Raw genomic sequence first — 17,391 nt, 5'->3', positions numbered from 1 at the left:
GGAGATCTGGCAACGGTCAGGGACAGATCTGAAAGGCCATATGGACAACACTATAGCTATATTCATCTTGTGGTCATCAGAGTTGGTGAAGAATTCAGTGAGATTTAAAACATTTCTCCAAGCATCAGCAAACATTTCCAAAAATGTCATAAACCAGTATGGTTTAACCATTTTGTTTAATTGCACAAAAATGGAACATGAACTTGCAAAGAAAATTAACTTGCTCCCCACCCTTCCCCAAAATTACAAAAGAGCTTACACCAAAACATAATTATACAGAGGAATACATACAAAGGTGAGTATTATTGAGGTTTTCAAAATGCAAAGGTTGCATTTTTTTGTAAAAAAAAATTAAATCAGACTTGAAAATCAATATATTCTCTGCACCAGCTGTGGGAATGTGTACATCAGAAGAACCTTAGTAGCCAAAACATTACATACACAATTCATTCTTTCGAGAAAGAAAAATAACCACATAGAATTTCAGTACAATTGTAGGCAATAAAAAAGATTCAAAGAGAAATTATTAAAATTATCACTTGCTGTTTTGCTGTTTTGCCAATTTATGGAGCTGAATAATTAAAAAGTTTAACAGCCTACTTTTCACCCTAAAATTTTGTAATACTTTATGCAATATACAAAGGACTGACTAAACCCATATCATCTTTTGATTCCAGTGTCTTTATGTTAACCTGCCAAGGTAGTTAGACTTTTCAAGAGAAAGTCTTCAGTTCTTTTCAGTACAAACTTTATTATTCTTTTACCCCCACATATTGTGTTATTCCAAATGCATACTTAAGTTTCAGTACAGTCATTGTTCACAGTGAGAGAATAACAAGAGAAAGGCCTGTGACTTTTTAGAGACATTGTCAAATGCAGGAAATTACTAATGAATAACAAATTCAATTTGCAAAAAATAATTATTCACACTCATGAAGAATTCACATGGGCCTATTAACAATAATTTTCAGCTGTACCATTTCTTGCCTATTTTTCTAAAATGTCATGCAGTGATTCTTCTTAAGCCTGATCACCAGCCAGGATAGGGAAACAAAACCCTTGTGTGCTGTTCAAACTAAACTCACATGAGCATGTTGGGTTATTTCCCTAGTATCACTCTTTTGTTATGCTCATCTCAAGAGTTCTTCCCAAGAGTGCTTGAAGTATCTTCACTTTTTTTTGAGCTATTAAGGGAGGCAAAATGTTGCCACCAACTCATGGGCTGAACCCATTACAACGATTACCAGTAGAGATACAGATTAAAAACACCATACTGCTCAGAAATTATTGTAGTGGAATTCAGGAATTAAAATAACAAAGTGAAAAACAATCAAATGTTTAGACAGGAGAATGCATGTTTTTGGGAAAAGGGGCTTTCTTGGACTGTATATATTAGAACATTTTATGTTTACAAAGTTCTTTGGGTTTAACTTTATAAATGCCTTGATACATACGTTAGGGGTGATTTAAAGGCATTAATAAAGCCATGTTCCCTCTTACTGCATTGTAACAGAACTTTGCTATTCCAATGAAGTACCCCAAAGCAATACCGTCCGTTTACCCTCAGTTCCTGCGCCCGACTTCCTCGGTGCGCCTTGACCTGGCCATTAAAAATGAGTAGATAATCATGCAAATAAATTCTCACTGCCCATCCAAACATCAGCCAGTTACAACCACGACTTTCAACACTTTGCGAACCGTAGTTTCAGACATCCTGCAGGGAATGGGGGGGAGAAAAACTCCACCATGCAATCCTGCTATAGTGTGCAAAACAGAATATACGTTACAGCCTGTGCAAAAAATTCTTTCATCACCTTAGAATGCAAGGCCTTGAAATCCCACTGTGCAAACATTAGTGCTGAATAATTTATGGACCTGTACGAAATTCCTTTTTAACAGTGTTAACGTATTTAAAATAAATGGGTTAACGTCTCCATACAAAGGATTTTCACACAAATGCACATCTTAATATTCACATAATAATGGCCAAATATGTACAAATTTGGCTTGAAACAAAGCGAATAGCTATTGATGCTGGTTAATTCATAATAGAAAGATTTTTCATCATAATATCCTGTAAATATTTCATATATCCAGTGGCATCAAATGTGCATCTGTAATAAGCATTCATGTTTGGCACCTTATTAATTCTATCTGGAAAACTGAACTGTTCCTTTCATATTCACTTTGACCACTAGAGGACAGTCTTGAGGACAGTCTTGAGGACACTTACAACAATGAACTTGGTTTTGCACACACACACACAGACAACTGAAACATTAGGGGTTTTTAGGCTGCAGGCATGTAATGCCACAATCAAGGAATTTTGCCGCTATATGGGCAGTCTAGAAAGGAATATGCAGAAATTTTGAGTCCATTCCTGCACCACAATTTATTCTGCAGGACCCCTACAACTTTTTGGAGGAAGCCTGCAGTGTAAATCATACCAGAAAAATTAGTTGACAGCCATTCACTCTACTGCATGCCCAACCACTGGTACTGGTACACTCAGGTACCTGCAGTCTAAAAAGGTGCCCAGTGTGAACGACCAAATGGGCAGTAATCATGTTAACTTCTTCAGTGATTTTTCCCGACATTGCAGTCTAAAAAACATTTATGATGCAAACATCACTGTTGCCCAATATACTGCTCTAACTAATTAAATTAATACTATCTCTGCAAACTCCCCTACTTCCTTTTTTATTCTTAACAGCAAAATGTTTCATTTTTTTTGTTCACATTATTGCTATGTCAAGTAGCTTAACCAATGTTTTTGTTCCACAAATCATCAAAAAAACCATTATATACATATCAAAGAACTGTAGGGCAACATAAAACCCTGAAATGAAGTCTTATCACCATATTAATCGGAATTATTTTTCTACAATTCATAAGGGTTAAAATATAAATAGCAACAATTAGTTTGTGGTACCAACACTAATAAAAAGGAAATGTGCAAAATGTCTTAACTATGTTGCAATTTCCAGTTAAGAAAATTATAGTCAAGAACATTGTTTCCCCCCCACCCCCAGGTTAATTACTGTATATTTCAGCGTATAAGTCGTCATGAAACCCTAAAAAATTTCTCAAGGGGGTCACAACTTATATGTCAAATATACTTTTGAGATATTAAATTCACCACACAAACCAGATTGATGTTGATTCAGCATAGAAGTCGATGCTGGAAGCACCTCCCCACCGCTGGTCGCTCCTCCTGCCTGGTAGGCTGAGGTTTTTTCCCCACTTACTTAATTTACAGCTTTGTTACTTGCAAATGGGGTGTTTTACAAAATTTTGGGTGGTTATTGGGAGGCCCGGACAGCCTGAAAAATGAGGGTTAATGCCAGATATAAAATAAAATCATTAAAAAGAGGGGGATGACTAACCTACCGGTCAACTTATACACTAAAATATACAGTAGTCTAGCACCAAAGGCACAATGGACTTCTGGTGCATTTTAATTCTTAGTTGGATTACTACATTTTCCCAATCCATTAGACTGAAGAAAAAAATCTGAGATAAAGATATAATTCTAGATTTGTTTTTGTAGGTAAACTAGAGAAGGAACAGGCAATAGATTTTAGACAATGTTAAAATTAGGCCCTTTCATGTAGTGAAAAAAGCCTGACTAAAGGCGGAGATTCTCTGCCCTTGCGTCGGGAGACTTACCTCTATGAATGCTTCGTGGCCAGCTCCAAGGCGCCGATTGAAATCCCTCTGGGGTAGGATAATCAGCAGAGCGTTGCACTCACATGAATATACAGCAACTGCTGGTCAGGAGTGGGCTGATGACACCGTCAGCCAGTGACCCATCTCCCCTCTACCCATTCACACCTCTCCTTCCATGATCCCCTCAGGGCTGGGGTGGCCAGTAGCTCTGGGACGGTTAGCAGGGGCCATCAGTGCAGGCTGTGACAGCCCCATCAAGCACTCTGGAACGTCACCGGGCCGCTTCAGCCTTTGGGGAAACTCTCTGCAGTTCAAAACGCAGCAGAGCAACAGCTGTCTTCCCTACCCACAATTCCCCATGTAGCTGAAACTGTTTTGGGAAACACAGAGCAGTTCCAGCTGCATGCAGGATTATGGGTAGGGAAGATGGCCATTGCTCTGCCGTGTATTTATGACGGGTGGCGCTACAGAACCAGTCGCCCCACCTCCATCGGCTCTGGAGGGAGCACCGAGGCGCCGCTCAACATGAATGTGACACACGGGCAGCCTTTTAGGGCTGCTCAATGAAAGGCAAGTTTATGTTTTCCCTCTGCACTTATAGCTGGCCTCCAAGTGGAGGCCTGGCATGAAAGGGCCTATTAATTAAGGGAACAGGATTCCTTAATTGGTGTTTTGGCTTTGCTTGCACAAGGAAATTCTTCATTACCTCTTTAATCAGGGCCTTGCCCGCCAATAGATGTTACATTGCAAATTAAATATCTATAGTGCCTCAAACAAAATTATCTTATACACTGTGGGACAATATGCTAAGATGAGATACTGCACAATGCATGAGAATTCCAGTTATTTAGCAGATTTAAGGGCTGATGCAGCTTGGCTTAGTGAACCTTTGCATTCTCAAGCTGCACAATGTCTCCAATGCTGTCTTTCAAAATGGCTAGGCCTACAAGTTTTCTCCTGGCTGGTATTGAGGTTCTGTGGAAGTGAAGTAATCTTCTAGGAAGGCCTGCAAATACTCAAAGGTTGGTCTCTCTTCTGGCTCCTTCTTCCAGCATTGGATCATGAGATCATGAAGAGACTCCGGGCATTCTGGCGGGCAAGGCATCCGATAACCACGTTCCACCTGATCCAGCACCTCCCGGTTCACCATTCCTGCCAATCAGAAGAAAGTGAGATGAACAGGAACATCTTTAGCCACTTGGCCTACCTCTTCTTCTTGAGAGATGACTTGACAGTGCAATACATGTTCCTTCTCTGTAAAATAATTTCAATAAGACAAAGCAATACTGCAGTTTGAAAACAAATTCAATAAAAAAAATTCTCACTGTGTTCTAATTTTTCAAAAAATTTTTAGTCCTGCCATTCTCAACAGGGTCGACAGCATAGTTCAGGGAAGCCATAGACAGAAATCAAAAAATATTTTTTTTGTTTTCTACGTAGTTGAGAAGTACAGAAGAAACCAACTAAACTTGACAGCTTTACCGGAATGGGGACCTATAAACTTTGAGCAGAATCCTTAGGGGGCGAAAGCCAAAAACAAAGGGTTGAGAATTACTGATTTAGACTAACAGCATAGAAACAGGTCCTTCTGGCCCACAAATTAGTGGTGCCGAAATACCACAATATACCTGCAATCCTCATACATTTAAGGGTGGGAGGGAACCAGAGCACCCAGAGAAAACCCACACAGACACGAGGAGAATGGGCTAGATTCAAACCCAGACCGATTGTGCTATAAATTTAATTAACTATGATATCTGATTACTTCAAAATTTAAAAAAAAACCCTGATCTCAGAATCAAATTTAAAAAAACCATTTGTATTACCTTATGCTTGGGGCAGGGTCGATGGGCTGAATAGCCTATTTCTGCTCCAATGTCATGGTTTTATGAGATAGGTTTTAAGGAACATTTTGAAGTAGGAAAGAGATGTACATAGATAATGATTTAATAAGATAGAGCTCCAAGACCTTGGAATTTAATAGTATTATTATCTCCCATGCTGATCAGAAATGGAAGCAGATTTCAGATTCATTCAGAATACATAATGACATCATGTACAACCTTGACATTCTTTTTCCTGCAGACACAGCAGGATTAACATTTAGTGCAAAAAAAAATGTACACAGCGTATACATGTTAATCAATAAAGACCTATAAACAGATATTGAAAGTAAACAAGCTGACTGCAAAACATAGGGAATAAAAAAAAGAGAAAATCAAAAACTGATGGTGGAGGAGGGGAAGCAGCTGCTCATGTTCCTGGTGGTGCAAGTTTTGTGGCACCTTTACCCCTTTCCTGATGGCAACAGTGAGAACAGAACATGTGCTGGGAGACGTGGATCTTGATGATTGCTGATGCTCTCCGATGGCAGTGTTCCCGATAGATATTCTTAATAGTGGGGAGGGTTTTACCTGTGATGTCCTGGGCTGTGTCACCTACCTTTTGAAGGAATTTATGCTCAGGGGGTAGTGATGTCCCTACACCAGACTGTGATGCAGCCAGTCAGCACACTTCCCACCACACCTCTGTTGAAATTTGCCAGGGTTTCTGGTGTCATACCAAACCTCCGCAAACTCCTGAGGAAGAGGAGGTGCTGTCTTCACAATGTCATTGGTGTGTTGGGTCCAAGAAAGATCCATCAAGATAGTGATTTCCAAAAACTTAAATTTGCTCACCGTCTCCTCCTCTGATCCCTCAATGATCACTGGATTGTCCACCTCTGGCTTTCCTTTCCTGATCAACAATCAGCTCCTTAGTTTTGGTGACATTGAGTGCAAGGTTGTTGTTGGTGCACCATTCAGCCAAGTTTTCAATCTCCATCCTGTGTGCTGACTCATCCCCTCCCTTTATACAACCCACTACCATGGTATCATCGGCAAATTTGTAGAGGGTATTATTGTTGGACTGAGCCACACAGTCCTAGGTGTAAATTGAGTAGAGCAGGGGGCTAAGAACGCAGCATATGCAGAGAACTGAAGATCACAGAGGCAGTGAACAGCAAGGCCATTAGAATATTTGAAAATGGACAAGAATTTTAAAACCAATGCATCACTTAACCCAGAGAAAATTGAGATTATAAAGCACAGCAATAATGGGTGAACAGAACTTGATGGTGGCACTTCAGCAATAGAGTGATGCACAAAGTTAGCAAAGAGAAGAATACTGGAGACTAGCCATGACTGCTTTGAAATGATCAGGTCCAGAAACTACAAAGGCAAGGATGATAGTTTAAGTAGTAACCAGGGTGGGAAAGGAATGGAACTGGCTGGTAGAAATAACTGGTCTTAGTGGAGGGTTTGAGATGCAGTCCAAAGGTCATGTGAGCTCTTAAATGACTCCTAGATTTTGTGTTTTGAACACCACAGCTGGCATATGGAGCTTGTGATGAGCTTCTTGACTTTGGTACCTGTTTTTAGACCTGAATTTTGAGGCAATCTCGGCATTGGTGATCTTGATTGAGTCTCGTCAACATAAATTTAGAAACAAATGCTATTTCCCAATGTACTTTTAAATTCTGATTCTCCATGTGGCTGGCATATTGTATTGAACTATACCAATGATATTGAATCTGTCAAAGCCAATGGTTTTTTTTATCTCCTTAGCTGAATCACTGTACTCTTTTTATTTAAATGCCATTTAGCAATTCTCCAGTTCAAATCCTGTGTGACACACAGCTGACTAAAGACTGATCAGCAGGCGAGAACAATAGCTAAGCAGGAGATGACCAGGCTAGAACAATAGCTAAGCAGGAGATGACCAGGCTAGAACAATAGCTAAGCAGGAGATGACCAGGCTAGAACAATAGCTAAGCAGGAGATGACCAGGCTAGAACAATAGCTAAGCAGGAGATGACCAGGCTAGAACAATAGCTAAGCAGGAGATGACCAGGCTAGAACAATAGCTAAGCAGGAGATGACCAGGCTAGAACAATAGCTAAGCAGGAGATGACCAGGCGAGAACAATAGCTAAGCAGGAGATGACCAGGCTAGAACAATAGCTAAGCCGGAGTTGACCAGGCAAGTCTGATTGTTGTGCACTGGTTTTCAAAACTGTACCCCTAAGCTCACATTCCACTTTAAGCAATCCCTAGGCCATAAGTGGTGTAATTAGTAAGCAATTGCTTAAGTTGGTATGTGAATGGAAAGAAAAAGTTTGAAAACCACTGGAATTGGGCCAATGACAATTTTTCTCAAGCAAAATATTTCAGTAACAATTGGGTCTCGAGCAGTGGTTCTCAACCTTGCCTTCCAACTCACGTACCACCTTAAGCAATCCTTTACCCATCACAGAGCGCCGACGGCAGAGGGATAACTTAAAGTGGAATGTGAGTTTCAGGGGGGGGGGGGCTGTTGTAATGCAATACACAAATGTCCTGGGAAAACTCAGCAGGTCATGGAGCACTAGAAAGCATCAACATTGTCTTCACCCATTTCTGTTGAACCCCTCCTCCGAACCCCCCTCTTTCTCTCAGCTCCCCATCCCCTTCAAACTCTCCTCTCCCTGCCCTTGCGACCACTACACCCCCATCCTTTTATTCAGACACCTGCCAAAATGTTTCCATACTTTAATAAAGGGCTCAAGCCAGAAACATTGGTTATGTATTTTTAAACCTATATAACTATAAAACAATAACAGCACGGAAACAGGCCATGCTGAGCACATTCTCCCACCTAATCTCAATAACCCACACCCACCCTATAACCTTCCATACCCCTCTCGTCTAATACCTATCCAACTTTGTATTTTGTTTGTTGTACTTTGTAAAACTTTTTAAAAAAATTTCAAAATTTAAAGTAAAATCAAGGCCGCATCCACCACTTTGGCTGGAAGCTCATTTCACACTCCCACCACCCTTGGAGTGAAGAGATTCGCCCTCATGTTTCCCCTATACTTTTCCCCCTTCAATCTCCATCCATGTCCTCTTGTTTGAATCTCCCCCACTCTCAATGGAAAAAGCCTGTCCACATTTACTCTATCAGTACCTTTGCTATATAACCTGCTGAGTTTCTCCAGTATTGGGTTTTTACTTCAACCATGGGGGCCTACAGATTTTTGTGCTTTCCTTTTCTCCCCCCATCTCCATTCAGAGAGATGTCCCTTCCCCCCCCACCCCCCCCACCATCACTGCTCAGCTTTTTTCTCTAATATCCTCCCAGCCATATCCACCTATGAACACTTACCTGTACACTTCCCTCTGCCACTTCCTCCCTTCTCTCACCTTTTTATTCACCTGCCTCTTTTTCACTCATACCTTGACGAAGGGCTCAGGCCCAAAACATTGGATACAATTTTTTTTAAACTTTCTAGAGATACTGTGAGACCTGCTGAGTTTCTCCAGCTCTCTTGTGAACTGCTAAGCATGAATGTGTTTCACTCAGTGAGCTCTCTTTCGGATGATTAAAAATTTTCCACTGGAGCATCAGGATTGAAGTAGGCACGTCACAGGCAGAAGCTTTACGAAAACTGGTGAAGTATTGAATTGGGTTTAGTGCTTCAATGAGGAACAAAAAGCTGGCATCTGCAGGAGGAGAGGGGATTAACTACACACTTCCATCAAGAAAATGGCCTCAGCAAAGAGGGCCAAAATAGGTCAGTCACTCTGTGAAATCTTTGATTACTCTAATATCCAACCAAAACACTTCTGTAAAATATTTGTTCTTGGACAGAAGAACAATATTACAAACTTGAAATTAAGAGTTACATTGGTCCTAAAATGTAGTACTGATGCACACCATCTCAGCCTTACAGCAATCAGTTTGAATCAGGATGCTTCATTTGAACTGACTGCAGTCTCCCAGGGTTTTAAAGTAACAACCGGTCAGATTCAGTTCAGTGAACACTTTTAAGTAACCAACCCATCAAAGTGCTTAGTCTTCCTTTCATGCATATAATAAGCAGAAGATGTCCATCAGAGGGCCATCCAAGTTGATGGGCATTATCTGCTCCACTGCTCAAACCCACCTTCAAAATCAAGCAAAGAACAGAGAACTACCACCAGGACCATTTATAGTTGACTATTTAACCAGGTATACAAATTTGAACTGCATATTAATTGCCTGTTTTGCATTCCAATAATATTCATGACATTGAATAAAAAAAACCAAATTGAATGTGGAAAGCAAATGAAATTTGTATAATAAGGCATTATGTAAATATAAAATCCACTTTCTCCTTGAGTACAAAAATGTGATAAATTATTTAAAAATTGTCAAATGTTTAACTGTGGACCAACACCTGAACCATATTCTTTCCTGTTCAGCGCATTTAAACAAAAGATGAACAGTGAGTGAATCAGTCAGTCAGTCAAGCTGCATTGTTGAACTCTGATTTTAGACATTCTCAGTGTCAAGGCTCTCAGCTCAAGTGAATGAAATAGTATTTTGGAGCTCGCCATAAACAGACAGCCCCTCCGCGCCCCCCCCCCCCCCCCACCTCCTACAGACTCCCGGCACTGACCCATGGCCACAAAGTGGAAATGTGGAAATGTAATCAGAATGGCATTGAGAACTTCAAGCCCATTGAAGCCTGAGTGATGAAAGGAGTGCAGTGCCTCACATAATCTTTGTCCCATCAGAAGCTCAGCAGGTGGCACGCCATGTTTGCGTGGTGGTGGTGGTGGTGGTGGTGGTGGTGGTGGTGGTGGTGGTGGTGGTGGTGCTCTGCATTTCAATAGAGCTAGATACAGATCTGAACCACTGTCTAGTGCAGTGGATCTCAACCTTTTTCTTTCCACTCACATACCACTTTAAGTAATCCATATGCCATACGATTGACAATTCTGCTCTGATGTGGCTGACATTTGCCTCCAGGCAATCATTCATTCAGATTCTTTCTGTAGAAATGTGCCCTTTTCCATTTCAGCTGTGATTTGCTCGGATTTCATGTCAGATTCGGAAAGAGATTCAGTGATCATGTTCACGTGGAGATTCACATCTGTCTCTGTGGAACTCTCATTGAGAGTGCTTCACTCTGCAACGTTTTGCCCTGGATAATGCGTCAGCTAACAATAAGTTTCCCTGGTGTGTCTACCAATTCAGTCATAATGTTGCAGGTTGGATTCGCGACAACATTTCCCTGAGATTTTTCTTGATTATTGCTATTAATGGCTTGTGATCTGTCTCTGCCATGAATGTTGGTAGGCCATACACCAAACTTTGGAATTTCTCAATCTGTGCATATCGACATTCAAATGTTGTCATCGTCCTTGATGTGTATGCTACTGGCCTCCAATCTTTTCCCATTGCCTGAAGTAGTATGGCACCTATTCCATCTTTTGAAGTGTCTGTAGATATTTTCACCCTCAAAGAACATCAAAAGGACTGATTCTGTAGTTGGAATGGTCTTCAATCATCTCCATTCTTCCTCATGGATGGCTGTCCACTTGAATTCAAATTTATCCTGTAACATCTTCCTTAGGTACATTGTTTTGGAAGACAGGTTTGGGATGAATTGATCATTCCCATCACTCTCAAAACACCTTTTTTTGGTCAGTGGGTCTGAGTATCTCTAAAATTGGTTTCACCTTGCTCTTCTCTGGCTCTACACCTGCCTCTGACAGTTTATCTCCCAGAAAGTTGATTTCCTTCACACCAAACTGACATTTTTCTCTGTTTGATTTTAATCCATACTTCTGGATGCGTGTAGCCTCTCATTATGTGGATCCCCATAGGGTCATGTCATCAATGGACTCACGTACCCCATTTATGCCTTCTATGACGTGCTCCATTGTTCCAAAGATGAGGAAATTCCAAAAAGCATCCTCAGACATGAGTATCAGCCAAGCTGTATATAAAATGTATAGTATCTTGTGCTATCTTCAAGCAGGTTTATTTGCCAGAAACCCTGGGATGCATCCAACTTTTTGAAAACTTTGCACCTTCCATCTCACTTGTAATTTCACCCCTGGTCAGAATCTGATAATGTTCTCTCTTTATCGTGGCACTCAAGTCCTTTGGGTCCATGCACATGTGTAACTCACCGTTCTTCTTTTTGACACACACCTTTGAATTCACCCATTCTGTGGCCTCCTCCACTTTCTTTATGACCCCCTAGTGATGTCATTCGGTCGAGTTCCTGCTTGAGCTTTTCTCTTAATGGTGCTGGAACCACCTTGGGGCATGCGCTACTGGCTGTGTGTCCTCCTTGAACTGTATCTTAAAGGTGAATGGTAGAACTCCAAATCCCTTGAAGTTGTCTGGAAATTGATCCAGTTCCATGCATTGGTGCTGTTAATGTGGTACACCCTTTTGACTAGGTTTAAGTTTTGTCACCCAGCTGTGATTCATCTCCATCTGGGACTACTGTGAACCTGAAGTGGTTGGTGCTCTTCATCTTTCTCCTTGTGTTGATATGTGCCTTTCGTGTCAGTGCTCTGTCCGTTGTAGGTTTTGAGCTGTACGAGATTTTCATCGGCTTTTGCAACTTTTTTTTTGCCTTCCTGCAGAGCTAATTCACTGGCGTGGCAAATCCTCACAGCTCCAGCCAAGGTAAACTCGGTCTCTCACAACAACCCCTCTCTCACTTTCTTATCAATAATCCCAAAAACAATTTGATCACACATTGTTGAATCTTGCAGTGATCCAAAACTGCGTGTTCTTGCTTTTAATTTCAAGTCTGTTTAAAAAAAGGTATCAAAGCTTTCCCCACAGCTGCGTGCATGAGTGAAACACGTAGCTCTCGAATGTTTCATTTTTATTTGGTGGACCGTGTTCAACAAACATCTTGATAACCTTGTCAAACTTGCCCTGGTCTTCTGCCTTGGCAAAAACACATGTATTGAAAACCTCTAGTGTTTGAGATTCCACCACGGTAAATAGCAGGGCAATCTTCCATGCATCAAGTTTGTTATCGAGTCCAATGGCTTGCAGGTACAGCATGAAACTTTGTTTGAACATCCTCCACTTATGGGTGACATTTCCAATCTTATTTACAGCAACAAGATCCCTCACACTCTCCATATCTCTGCTGCCATATCAACTGATTATCACTCAATAAACTTGCTTTTGTTAAACAACTATACTTTATTAACTAAATGTCTCACCCAGGACCATGTGGACGCAACCAACTTGAATGCAAATGACTGCAACCAACTAGTCTCTGATTCCCTCTAGTGGTCAGGAGGATCACTTGCACTATCACTACACTAGTAACGCCCCATTTCCCTGCTTTGTTGTACCGTTATTTTATTTCTTCAGAATGATCTCCATTTCCCATTATTTTGCCCAACCAAGATACACTGTTCTGCAGCTTAAAGTTTTCCTTCTCACTATCACATATGGCCAAGTTTTCTATTATCAGTCTGCAAACTTCACTCATCTGCTCTCTCCCTATAACAATGGTTCCCAACCAGAGGGCCACAGCGTGTTTCCATATGGGCCACAGAGTCTTCCCAACTCAGAGGTCAGAGCGGGTCAGAGGTTATGCCTCGGTCCTCCCGGGTGACCTTAGGTGGGGTGGCGAGCAATCTGCCACAGAGGTCAGTGAGGTCATCTGGCCTCTCTAAATACAAGCGGCTTGGCACTCAGTCACAGTTCCCTCACACAAGACAGATTCAGAAGTGTGTGTGTTTTCTGTCTACTTACTGTTTGTTGTTCTTCGCTTCAGTCAAGACTCAAGAGGCCCCTGTTTTTAAGGTAAGACACATTTCTCCACCAAGATTGGATATAAATTATTTTTGCAAAAATATTCATGGAACATTTACCCTGGATGGATTGCATGACTGTTGGATGTGTTACAAGTTTACTTGGCCATTGCTAGCAAACGAATAACCTTTAAAGTTCAAGGAAACATCCCGTAACTATAGAAATAAATTAAACATAAAATAACAGACTAAATATTCGTGTAGGATAATTATTCAGAAGACGAACCCTTCATGAACTGCAAGAAAATTAATGTTTTCTTATGTTATTTGATGTGCTTATCAAAATTTGGATATTTATTTCCATCAGAAATTACTCTTTTTTGTTTAGATATAACTCTTTTTAGACAGTAATTGCCACTAGTTGGCCATAGCATGTTTGGCGGGAAGCCAGGTGGTCAGTCCAAAAAAGGCTGAGAACCATAGTATCGCCCCAGGAATTTCCACACCAACAGTTAGAAATCGAGCTCCATGCACTGGATGCTTTTCCTGCAGAAATCTTGCAGAAGCCTCCACTCTGACATTCCTCATCATCCTTTGCTTTCTGCCACAAAGCAATTTCTGGATGTCATGATCTTTTTTTTAAAGAAAAAACACAGAATTGGTATAAAGGAGCTTGAAACAAAAGCCTTCCTTACATGATTTTAACTGGAATTCGCTATGGCTCAGAGTGGATTTTGAAGTGTCCAACAAGTCGCTTAAGTGATAAGCTGACTCTGGCATAGCTGAGGCAGATGAAACTTAAAGGAGTGAGTGCAATTGCTCTCTGAATGATTGTTTGTGCATGGCCGAGCACTGATGAATGGGTAACATATGATTAGCTGTGGGAACACTCGTTTTCAAAGCAAGATGCTATTTCTCCAGATTTATAACCTGCGAAGTTATGCTGCCATAACAAGATAAAATTGAAATCTAACAACTACAAGATGTCAAAAAAGGTATTATTCAGAAATTAATTTGGTGATTTTCTTTTATGTTCAGTGGATGTACCAGATATAGCCATAGCCATAAATTAAAAGTTATATTAAAAATTATATCTATTCAGTTTGCTTAGCCAGACAGGATGCGGTAGTTGTGTTGTGAATCATGATGTTTAAATGATCAAGATTGCACAATACAAAGAGGTTGACAAATTAGTTGGACTTCCCCTTCCTGATCTGCCTACATTATCTGCAATTTAGGAGATTATTCCACTAAAGCATTTATGCCTGAGCAATTTTCATTTCCTCTTCACTCCACTGGCATACTGCTTGGGTGGCAAATTGGTTACCAGTACCACAATTCACCGAGTCTTGACAAATGAGGATACACAAATAAGGAGGGACATCGGAGTGGAGGCTCTTCTGCTTTTAAATCCAAAATTTGTTCAAGAGATAGAGAAAAGGAACAGAGTAAGGAATCCCAGAGAACGGATATTTATAAAGAGAAAAGGAATGGAGTAAATAATCCAAGAGGATGTGGACTTATAAAGAGAAAATAAACATGTGTAAAGATTCCCAGAGAACAACGATATATAAAGTGAAATGGAACGGAGTAAAGTATCCAAGAAAACGGGGTCTTATAAAGAGAATCTATGAGGACCTGGAAAATTTCAGGACGTACCGACCTAAGAGAGGCTCTGCTTCCTCAGGAGTTTGCGGAGGAGCTCGTGGAGTTGTTCAAGTGAACCGGTACAGACTTGAAGGGCCGACATGGCCTGTTTCCGTGCTGTAAACGGTTATATGGTTAAGGATCACCCTTCAGCAAACACGACTGGAAGCTTTAGCTGATGCTTGTGTTTCCTGAGCTCAGGGACACAAGATCTTTGTTAAAAATACATTAATTTATCAAAAGTGGGCATGAGTGATAACTCCAATTTAAGATAATCTGCATGCCAGTTTGGATCAGCTAACTCAACACAGAATAAAAAAGTTTCCCCACAGATGGCCACAGACCTTGGACAAAAAACACGGGGACCACCTTGGGCAAAAATTATTCATTTAAACATTTCAGTTACTGATACTTTTGTGCAATTTAGTTCTTTGCATCGAGTTTAGCATATAGAATATTCCATGGAAACAAAGTTTTGCCCTAATATATTAAGTGTGGTGATTACTTGGGGCACCTCAATGAGTTCTCATCTTGAACTTGCAGATTTAAAGGGCTGCATTTATTTCAGGTAAATTTTATTTCAGGTTTTTCTGAGAATCTTATTAAAAATTATTGCTTTTCTCAGAATAAGATCTCTGATATAATAATTAGAAAAGGCAATTCATAATTGGAATATCACAGATCCATGGAATGGTTACAGTAAGCATTGAGACCATGTTTTATGCAAGACCCATCCAGCTAATACCACTCCCTCTCCCTATAACCCTGTATATTCTTTGTTTACATATTTGCACATATTTCTCCAATCTCATTATGAATGTTACATGATTCATCTGCTCAATATTTGGAAGAAGATTCATGTAGAAAGGAATAAAACAAATTACCAATTACCAAAACTAATACTGACGCAAAATCAGCTAATCCCTTTTACAATAGATAACCTTTCATTTAGAGAATGGGAGAAAAAAGGGATCAAAAGAATAGAAAATTGCTTTTCGGGAAATAAATTATTATCCTTTGAACAAATGAAGGATAAATATAATATAACTCATGATACAGTGTTGGCATACTACCAACTGAAATCCTACTTGAAGGACAAATTGGGAAGCAGTCTGAGGTTACCAGAGGGAAGTAAAATTTTGAATATGTGATTACAGACACAATGATAATCAAAAAATTTGTTACAAACATGTATATTAAACTACAAGAAAAGGAGAATGAGGAAACAAATGGTAAAATTAAACAAAAATGGAAACAAGATCTAAACATAAAGATAAAGAAGGAAACATGGGAGAAGTTACACTCAGGAACTATGAGAAATACAATAAACACGAGGTTACGTATGATACAATATAACTGGATACACAGGCTATATATTACACCTCAAAAGTTAAATAAATGGGACCCAACAGTATCTGACAGATGTTTTCGCTGTAAAAAAAGGAAATGGGAACAACAATTCATGCAATCTGGACGTGTGAGAAAGTGAAAGAATTTTGGGAAGATCTAAACCAGATATTAAATAAAATCACAAAAAGCAATATACCAAAAAACCCAGAGATCTTCCTCCTAAGTAACATAAAAAACAAAGAATTTGGACTTGATTTGGATGGTGCACAAAAAAGATTTGTTAGGATAGCCCTAGCTGTAGCAAAAAAATATATTATGTCAGCCTGGAAATTAGAAGATAACTTGAGAATACAACAATGGTATATAGAAATGAATAAATGTATTCCATTAGAAAAAATAACATATAATTTAAGAAATAATATTACAATATTTGAACAAATATGGGAGCCATACATGAAACATAATAGAGAAAACCTACCGGGGACATCTACCACCTAAAATGACAGAAGGAGAAGAGAATGAAAAGAACTGACTCAGTGGAATTTCTTGTTTGTTTTTATTGAGTGACAACATTGTTTGACGGGTTTAATGTATCCTATTTTCTGAACTTTAAATGAATGGGAGGGGAGGTAGGGAGGGAGGGGAGGAGGGAGGGGGGGGGAGAAAACGACACTGTATATGTTCAAGAGGGAAAATGTATGTATCTTGATCAATGTGGTTTATAGTGTGAAAAATAAAAAATTTGAAAAAAAATGAATGTTACGTGATTACTCAAGGCTATAAATTCCAAGGCTCAACCACTCACTACATCAATAAGGGTTTCCTCATGTCACTTTTCTTTTATTCTGCTCATTTTTTTCATTCTTTGTCTCCTAGTTTTTGGACCATCCACCTCTCAGCACAGTTTGTCCTGTAGGTTTTTTTTAGACAAAATCCCATAATATTGCCATTACGAAGGCCCAGCATTAAGCCAGCTTTGGTTTACACTGAGCCAAACAAAGCCGGCTGATTTGCTGGGTCAGCGTGTCATTTTACATAGCAAATCAACGTTCCAGAAGCAAAAGAGACCGGACGTGTAACACAACAGCGTCGGCGTCTAGTGTCACATATAACATACTGTATTTGATGCCATGTTAGACCCT

The 17,391-nt window shown here is 40.0% G+C and overlaps 1 protein-coding gene and 1 long non-coding RNA gene across 3 annotated transcripts in view; one reads left to right on the top strand and one right to left on the bottom strand.

Annotated features, from left to right (window-relative positions):
* LOC138735757 (uncharacterized) overlaps positions 1-4,998 on the top strand; it is a 33,509-nt gene extending 28,511 nt beyond the window's left edge. Inside the window, exon 2 of the long non-coding RNA XR_011339934.1 lies at positions 4,722-4,998. This is a non-coding gene — a long non-coding RNA (uncharacterized lncRNA). The remainder of the gene's footprint in view (positions 1-4,721) is intronic.
* LOC138735754 (proto-oncogene tyrosine-protein kinase Src-like) overlaps positions 158-17,391 on the bottom strand; it is a 151,065-nt gene continuing 133,831 nt past the window's right edge. For both annotated transcript variants that reach the window (XM_069884108.1, XM_069884109.1), the window contains exon 12: positions 158-4,821. In XM_069884108.1, coding sequence (XP_069740209.1) covers positions 4,613-4,821 — 209 coding nt within the window. In that variant the 3' untranslated portion in view covers positions 158-4,612. The remainder of the gene's footprint in view (positions 4,822-17,391) is intronic.

This window comes from Narcine bancroftii, chromosome 6 (assembly GCF_036971445.1).
Source record: "Narcine bancroftii isolate sNarBan1 chromosome 6, sNarBan1.hap1, whole genome shotgun sequence".
Lineage (NCBI taxonomy): Eukaryota > Metazoa > Chordata > Chondrichthyes > Torpediniformes > Narcinidae > Narcine > Narcine bancroftii.
The sequence above is the reverse complement of the archived record's forward strand: the minus strand, read 5'-3'. Positions and strand labels throughout refer to the sequence as shown.